General features: G+C 55.3%; 1 protein-coding gene across 2 annotated transcripts in view; it reads left to right on the top strand.

The window, feature by feature from the left end:
* Positions 1–8,497, top strand: part of Psd (pleckstrin and Sec7 domain containing) — a 15,135-nt gene that overhangs the window by 1,058 nt on the left and 5,580 nt on the right. For both annotated transcript variants that reach the window (XM_008845645.3, XM_008845644.3), the window contains exons 2-11: positions 35–90; positions 1,256–1,993; positions 2,237–2,339; positions 2,754–3,111; positions 3,798–4,238; positions 5,601–5,795; positions 5,929–6,009; positions 6,176–6,288; positions 6,833–6,891; positions 7,007–7,096. In XM_008845645.3, the coding sequence (XP_008843867.1) occupies positions 1,340–1,993; positions 2,237–2,339; positions 2,754–3,111; positions 3,798–4,238; positions 5,601–5,795; positions 5,929–6,009; positions 6,176–6,288; positions 6,833–6,891; positions 7,007–7,096 (2,094 nt within the window). In that variant the 5' untranslated portion in view covers positions 35–90; positions 1,256–1,339. The remainder of the gene's footprint in view (positions 1–34; positions 91–1,255; positions 1,994–2,236; positions 2,340–2,753; positions 3,112–3,797; positions 4,239–5,600; positions 5,796–5,928; positions 6,010–6,175; positions 6,289–6,832; positions 6,892–7,006; positions 7,097–8,497) is intronic.

Genomic DNA, 8,497 nt, shown 5'->3' with positions numbered 1-8,497 from the left:
CCTGGAGCAAGCCGGAGCCGCACTGCCTTCACAGCTGAGCTGGGCCCAGCCTCTCTGCCTCTCTTTGGTTCCATCTCCGGATCAGCAGCGGTGAGTACTGGGGTGCCTCGGAGGAGGGGCTGCTCTGGGAAGGTTCAGTGCCCCTGTTGAGCTCCAAGAATCTGCCTGGCAAGGTTCCTACCTGGCAAGGTTGCTGCTTCTTCTACCCTGCTTCTACTCCACCAGAGGCCCGTTTCTCCTTTACAGTCCTTCCTGGGCTGGACAGGATATGTCATACTCATGGGTCAGGGGAGAGGGATGTGCAGCCCCCTCACCCAGACCTGGTGACTGGTGGGGGGAGGGGAGAATGGGTGTCTGATTATGTGTGTAAATGTGCATCTGTGTTTGTGATTGTGACCAGTAGGTCTCTGTCTGATACACCTGTTTCTGTGTGCATCGGAGGATGAGAGCCTGTGTGTGTATATTTGGGTACCTCTTTGTGTGTTCCTGTTTGATGATGGTGTGTGTGTAAAACAAACATGTGCCTTTCCATTATACACATATTTGTTATGACTGTGAGTGTATGAGGGTGTGTCTGTGAACAGTATTGCATGTGTCTGTGTGTACTGGAGGGTGTTGCCTATGCATGTGTTAACTTGTATGCTGATATATTCCTCTGCATGTCTGCATGAATCCATGTGTGTGTATATGCATGTGTGTGGATATATTTGTATGAAAAAATAATCTCTTCCCCTTAGCAAATGTGGACTGAGGCTAGAGGCCTCATTCAGACATCCCCCCTCACCTCTTCCCTGTGCCTCTTTAACACTTCATTATCTCCATGTAACCCCTCTTTTTCCTCATTTTTACAGGAGGTCTAGTTTTCCTTTCCCTAAGTGAGGGACCCCCATAAGAGGGGTTATAGGGGACCCAGGGCTGTATAATCCAGAAGGTGGGATACAAGCCTCCACATCAGAAAGTTGACCCAGTGACTGGACTCACTAAACTTATAAATTAGCTTACTCTTTCCTCCCAGTGATGCTCAGGGCTCCCATACTGGAGGAGAGATGCCAGACACCCACTGAGTGGATGGTCTTTTTCTCTTCAGGCCTCTATGGAAGGAGCCCTCAGGACTAGGATGGGTGATCCCATATTGCCAGGCCTGGTTACATCCCTGGACCTTAGAGGCCCCAACCCACCTTCACCTCCCCATCATTGCTGTTTTGCCCATCTAATTCCCATACACTTCATCCATGCTCCCCTTCCTCTCTTGCAGGCCTTGTCTGAAGAGCATGCAGCCCCCTCACTCCCTGCCTGGCCTCGCCATCCCTGCTCCCCCAGCCTGACCCCCGGCCCCAGCATGGCCCAGGGTGCCATGCGCTTCTGCTCAGAAGGCGACTGTGCCATCTCCCCGCCACGATGCCCTCGCCGTTGGCTCCCCGAAGGCCCAGTGCCCCAGAGTCCCCCGGCCAGCATGTATGGCAGCACAGGATCCCTGTTACGACGAGTAGCAGGTCCAGGTCCCCGAGGCCGGGAACTGGGACGTGTGACAGCACCTTGTACCCCTCTGCATGGCCCCCCCTCACCCCGTATGGCTCCCTCACCCTGGGCACCCTCTTCACCCACTGGGATGCCCCCACCAGGGGCCCAGAGCTCTGTGGTCATCTTCCGTTTTGTGGAGAAGGCCAGTGTGAGGCCACTGAATGGTCTACCTGCTTCTGGAGGCCTGAGTCGGAGCTGGGACCTGGGTGGAGTTTCACCTCCCAGGCCCACCCCGGCCCTTGGGCCTGGTTGCAACCGGAAGTTGCGGCTGGAGGCATCCACATCAGATCCACTCCCAGCTGGAGGAGGCTCTACCCTTCCTGGAAGCAGGAGCCCCTCACATGGGCCATTGGTCCCACCTCAGGTTGGGGCAGATGGCCTTTACTCCTCTCTTCCCAATGGGCTGGGGGGGACCCCTGAGCACCTGGCCACACTCTTCCGAGGACCTGCAGACACTGGATTCCTAAACCAGGTATGCAACCTGCCTTGTTTCACTGGGGCCCTAGTGCCCCAGCAAAGGGTCAAGGCTCAGCCCGTTTGACATTCATCTGACTCCTTTCATGTCCTAACTGCTCTTTCTTGTCCTCTGTAGCTGTGCCTCTATACCTCTGTCTCTGCACCCGTGTGGTTTTCTTTTTGCTTCTGTCCCATATTTTGTGTTCTTGTATGTCTGGCTTTCATTTTGAGGTTCTGTGTTTTTCCTTCCTTGACTCAGGGAGACACCTGGTCCTCCTCCCGGGAAGTCTCCTCTCATGCCCAGAGAATCGCTCGAGCCAAGTGGGAATTCTTCTATGGCTCCTTGGACCCCCCCAGCTCAGGTAAGACCTGGACTTTGGACAGGGGAGGAGGGCAGGGCCTTCCCATAGCAGCTGAGGACTAGCAGGGAGCCATCCTTCAAACTTTCCTCAGGGATTTCTTGAGCTCCCACTCAGCCAAAACATCTGTATCGTGAGGGCTGGGCCTGGCCTCTAGAGGAAGGAGGGTGGGAGAGGAAGGGGATGGTAGGGTATCAAGAGTCATTTTTTGGAAGAAGACTGTCTGGTCTCCTTCAGGCTTCTCATAGCTATTGGTAAGAACTTGGTTTGGAAATGAGCACCACAGGCACTTGGATCAAGTGAGGGGTGTGGCAGGAGAAATGGTGTTTAGACAATTAACTTCCAGCCCATATGGGGCAGTGGAGGAGCTATCCAACATGGATGGCCTTCTGACTTGGCTGCCTGTGCATACTACAGGTGCTAAGCCCCCAGAGCAGGTCCCCCCATCACATGGGGAGGGCTCCAGGCAGGGCTCTGGGGTGGCTGTGGGGCGAACAGCCAAGTACTCCGAGACGGACCTGGATACGGTACCTCTGAGGTGCTACCGCGAGACTGACATCGATGAGGTGCTGGCAGAGCGGGAGGAGGCTGACTCAGCCATTGAGAGTCAGCCCAGCTCTGAGGGCCCTGCTGGCACTGCCCGACCACCTGCCTCACGTCCCAGCCCATGCCCTGGCCCTCCTTCCAGCCTGGGCAGTGGCAATGAAGATGAGGATGAGGCAGGCGGGGAAGAGGATGCGGACGACGAGGTGTTTGAGGTGTCAGAGGGGGCCTGGTAAGTGGGGACAGGGGAGGGAAAATGGCTTGCTTCTTCCCGTTGGCCCAGAGGCAGAGCTGGGGTCAAAGGGCCTGGGGCAGAGAAGCGGACCACATGGACAGTATGGATAGGAGATTCCAGACAGAGGCTTTGAAAGCCTAGCGGAGTGTTAAGAATGTAGGGGCATCAGCAAGCATAGGGGTTAGGGCAGCAGCACTGATGAGGAAGGGTTCTAGATGATCAGGGGCCAGCCAGAGGCTGGAGGCCAGGCTGGTGACATGGGAGCCAGCCTGAGGACATGGGAGCACCAGCCGGATCCTGGGTCCTGGCAGGAGAGTGGGGACATGTGGGGGCTTTTCCTTTCTGTCTCATGCCCCACTGCAGCTTGGAGCCGCATCTTCTAAGATGTTGCCAAAAATAGAAATGGGATGGCAGGAGGGAAGTGGATCAGGGGAAAGGAGGAGAAAGGGAGATTAGCAGGAAGGTGGAAGGAGGGGGTTTGGGTGCTGGGGATAGGCAGGGCTAGGACACTGCAGAGCCACTGAATTTCATGGGTCTCTTACCTTAGTGGGTGGCTTTTTCTTAAGGGTTTGGGCCTGTGGAGAGGGGATGATAACCCCTGTAACAGTCAGGAAGAGAGTTCAGTGAAATCCTACCAAGATCTGGCTCTAGGGAGCTGATCAGGCATTCTCCCTGTCCTGCAGGCCAGGGAACCACATGCCTCACTCTGGGCCTATCAAGTCACCGGTGCCCTTTCTACCTGGGACCAGTCCCTCAGCTGATGGGCCTGACTCTTTCAGTTGTGTGTTTGAAGCCATCCTGGAGTCACACCGGGCCAAGGGCACATCCTACACCAGCCTCACCTCCTTGGAAGCCCTGGCCTCACCTGGCCCAACCAAGAGTCCCTTCTTCACCTTTGAGCTGCCACCCCAACCCCCAGCTCCCCGGCCTGACCCATCTACTCCTGCCCCACTTGCCCCTCTTGAACCAGAATCTGGTACCAGCTCAGCTGCTGATGGTCATTGGACCCAGAGAGGGGAGGTGGAGGAGGCAGAGGCTGGAAACAAGCTGGCCCCAAGAAGAGAGCCCCCTAGTCCCTCCCACTCCGAGGATAGCTTTGGGCTGGGGGCAGCACCCCTCAGCAGGTGAGCATCCTCTTTGATACTTCAGCCCCAGTCCGAGGTCCCCAGGATCTGATGATTAAGGGACAGATCCCCAGCATGAGGAAGTAGTTTATATTCCTGACTGAGAGCAGGGCAGTTAACAGATGTCTGTTTTCCCATTTGGAGGCCCACTGCCATTGGCCCCCTGCAGCTCCCTCCCTGGGCTCAAATCCGGTGACTGGAGGAACCATAATTCAGGACTAAAGAATCCCCAGAGAACATTCTCTTTCTCTCCTGGAGGACCCTCTCTTCCCCAGCTGAGCCTTTCACCCTCACACAGAGGCACAGCCAGTAGCCTCTCTCCCTTTTCCTCCCCTCCCTCCTTTCACTCCTCCAGGAGGCATCTCACCCTGCTCTAGGAATGTCCTTTCATAGCCTAACCTTTCTTGCTCTCCCCTCTGCCGCTACCCTCTCAGTCATGGAAGCCATGGCAACAGGAGGGGGTGGCCAGGGAGACAGCGTTGCCTAGCAACCAGGAGTTTCCGGCCTCTGTCTCTGGGGTGACAGGTGGCTTTGAGAGTAGAGCAGCTAGGGTTGGGAAGGAAGGAAAGGAAAAGAAAGGGTGCTCTCTGACCTCAGATACCATAACTCTAGAGCCTGCTCTTTATGAGTAAAGGGAGGTACCAAGGAGATGCCTCTGGGACTGGAGCAGAGGGAGGGTATGGATGACTCTGAAAGGTGGGAACAGGAAAGAAGGAGCCAGAGTCCCTATTGCTTTTCTTTTCTTTTTTTTTTTTTACTTACTATTTTATGTGTATGAGTGTGTTGCCTGCATGTATGTAAGTGCACTTGTGCCATGCAGTGCCTTGCAGAGGTCAGAAGAGGACATCAAATCCCCTGGAGTTATGGATGGTTGTTAGCTGCCATGTGGGTGCTAGGTTCTCTGCAAGAGCAGCCAGTGCTGTTAACAGCTGAGCCATCTCTCCATCCCCCATTGCTCTTAGATCTTTGATTGACCCTCGCTACTGCCTCCCCAGCAGCCCATTTATCCCACCTGGGCACGTATGTACAGGACCATGTATATGTACAGAAAGAAGACTGTTCTGAGGAACAGGAGAGATGGGGATTCTAAGAGCAAATTTAGACCCCTGGGAACTTTAGGGAGCAGCCAGGACTCCCACTGCAGTAAGATCAATGTGGGTTAGATTTGAGGCAGAACTTACACAGAAAGATGGTAATGATAAAGTAGGCAGACAGAGAGAAAGCCAGCCAATTTCCTTCCCTAAAGAAAATGATATTTCCATGTCCCTCTCCAATTCTCCATTTTCTGGGACTGGAGCAGAGGGAGGGTACGGATGACTCCCAAGGGCTCCCCAACCCTCAGCTGCTCTTCTACCCTGGCAGTGAACCACCCCTGAGCCAGCTGGTATCCGACTCAGACTCAGAGCTGGACAGCACAGAGCGGCTGGCCCTGGGAAGTACAGATACCTTGTCCAATGGACAGAAAGCAGATCTGGAGGCTGCACAGCGCCTAGCCAAGAGGCTATACCGACTTGATGGCTTCAGGAAAGCTGATGTGGCCCGACACCTGGGCAAGAAGTAAAGCTCCTGAACTGGACCTGGGACTGGGGCCAAGGAATATATTCTGGGGGTAGCATCTCCTTTCCCAGCAACCTCCAGTTGGTCCATTGATACTCTTGTGACCCCACCTGTCTCTTTGCCCTGCCCACAGCAATGACTTCAGCAAACTGGTGGCTGGCGAGTACCTAAAGTTCTTTGTCTTCACGGGCATGGCTCTGGACCAAGCTCTCAGGTGGGTATTGTGCCTTCTGAGGACAGTCCCCATTCTCCAGGCTTGGTGTACAGGGCTCCAGCTATGCATCCCCTAAGTTGTAGTGACAGCACTCACTCTCCCCAAAGATGAGGGCTGCCAGGTAAGGAGATCTTGAAAGGGGAGTGACATCATCTTCCTACCCTAGGGTCTTTCTGAAGGAGCTGGCCTTAATGGGTGAGACCCAGGAACGGGAGCGTGTGCTGGCCCACTTCTCCCAGCGATACTTCCAGTGCAATCCTGAAGCCCTGTCCTCAGAGGGTGAGCAGGCTGGGAGCAGAACTGTCCTAGCTGGCCACTGGGGCACATGTTTGTGCAAGAGACTGTGTTTGTGCAAGAGGGAATGACTGCACAAAGTTGTGTGTATATTCAGATATGGCTGCTCCAGTGTGGGCGGGCATGTTGCTAGGTCAAGTGTGTTGTGAGAGGCAGGTGCAGGTGTATTTGCATGATGCTGTTCCCATATATATGTGCAGGATGGGTCTTGACCACAGTGCTGACTGGCTCTACTCTGCATACCTGAGGGCTCTACCAACTTGCCCGTGTTTAGTATTAAGCATTTAAGTGTTGGGTCAATCAGGGAGCAGCCCCTAGCAACTTAGGGAACTAGGGTGGGGTGCCCATAGAACAGGGTGAGGTCCTTGCTGAGGGAATGGGCTGGAGTAGCGATGGAGTAGGTTCACAAACAGGATTCAAGTCTTAAGAAAGTATAAGCCAAAAGGGTCCCAAAGGGGGTGAGTGATGAATGGCTGTGGGAAGAGTCTCCTGGGAGGTAGGCTGAGGCTGACAGTCAATTCTCCCCTAGACGGAGCCCACACGCTGACCTGTGCCCTCATGCTCCTCAACACTGATCTTCATGGCCACGTGAGTTGGGGGCAGGCAAGTGGGAGCCAGAAAGTAGGCTACTGTCCAGAAATGTAAAAGGCTTTGGGAGACTAAGCGTCCCCCAACCTCACAGGCCTCTGTTTTCCTCCCTTAGAACATTGGGAAGCGCATGACCTGTGGGGACTTCATTGGAAACCTGGAGGGCCTCAACGATGGCGGTGACTTCCCCAGGGAGCTGCTCAAGGTGTGTGTGGGGGGGGGGCGGGGGGACTCATCTTGTAGAAGTTACTGGAAGGGAAGGATAGAGGACCTGTTGGGGAGCAGAGTCTAAGGGAGGAAGGGCTGGAGCTACTAGGCTGGCTCCCGCAGCAGGAACCTGGGCTCTCGTGACTCAGCTTGGGGACCGCCTCCTCGCCCAGCCCCCACATGCAGGCCTTGAAAATGCGCATGCGCACACTATCCTGAGGCCGGGGAAGGGGGACTGGATCTGGAAAACACGTGAGAGCAGGCAGTCCTGGACTCTGCATTTGCTTTCTTCAGTTCCCCAATTCCAGTGTGTGCAGAGGGTGAAAGGGCGGGATCCTGCTCTAGGGAGGTGGGTAGGGCACAGGTACACTGCTCTCCAGGGTATAAAAGGCTCAAAGATCTTCCTGGCACCACTGCGCGGGAGGGACCCTAAGATAGACTGATCTGAGAGGCACAGCCTGGGCACAACGCTGGGACTAGATAATGTGCTTCTGGCTCCCTTGGGAGCAGGTCCTGTACCCAGGCTCCAGGAATGGGGGTAATGCCGGTGGGAAAAGGAGTGTTTTACCCAGAGAGGCCTGGACTTAATTGAAGAAACCCTCACGGTGGGAGAAGGGTCTCTGGGCCACTCCATATATATGACTACACAGGTGTATGACCTTGGGGTGTATTGGGTTTCTGAGTTTGGGCATGTATCTGAGTCGGGTATCTGAATTGGGGAGTCCACTGTGAGTTGAGGTGTCAGTGAGCTGGGGTGTTTGAATTGTGTATGTGTGTGTGGCAAGTGTCTGAATCAAGGGACTTGTATGACTTGGGATGTTAATGCTTTGGGTGTAGTCCGGGTGTTTAGGCATGATGCAGGATGGTTTGTATCTTTCAGTTGGCTCTGTCTAATTTGACATCTGTCCATGTGCATAGGTGTGTTTGTAAGCTATAGACGTACATTTTGAGGTGTATATCTGTAAGTTGGGGTAAGTAGGTATGTCTGACCTGGGCAGGATAAGTGGTCATTGGAGATATGGGTTGTCGGGTTGAATGAAGCCCAAGGCTGTCCCAAGGCCACCTCCAGAGGTCCAGCCCACAAACCTCAGAGACAGGCTGGGGTGGGGTTCTCCCGGTTTTCTCAGCCCCCAATCCAGACGAGCCAGGAGGGAGCTCCGGACTCCGCCCGCAGCCCTCCTTCCCCGCGGGGTTCGGCCCCCTAGTGAACCCCCACGCATGCGCCCCCACTGGCTGCCGGCCCTCCCCATGGCGCCGGGCCCGCATCGGTCGGTCGCCTCCAGCGCTAGCCGTCCCCGCCCCAGCCCGCGCCCTCCCCTCCCGCCAGCGCCCCCTCCTTCTCGCGGTGCTGCGGAGCCCACGGCGCTTCCGCCGCGCGCGCTCGTGCGTCGGTGGGAGC

Source organism: Nannospalax galili, unplaced genomic scaffold, assembly GCF_000622305.1.
Source record: "Nannospalax galili isolate Female #2095 unplaced genomic scaffold, S.galili_v1.0 scaffold161, whole genome shotgun sequence".
Classification (NCBI taxonomy): domain Eukaryota; kingdom Metazoa; phylum Chordata; class Mammalia; order Rodentia; family Spalacidae; genus Nannospalax; species Nannospalax galili.
Note: the sequence above shows the minus strand (reverse complement) of the source record. Positions and strands in the feature narration are given on the sequence as shown.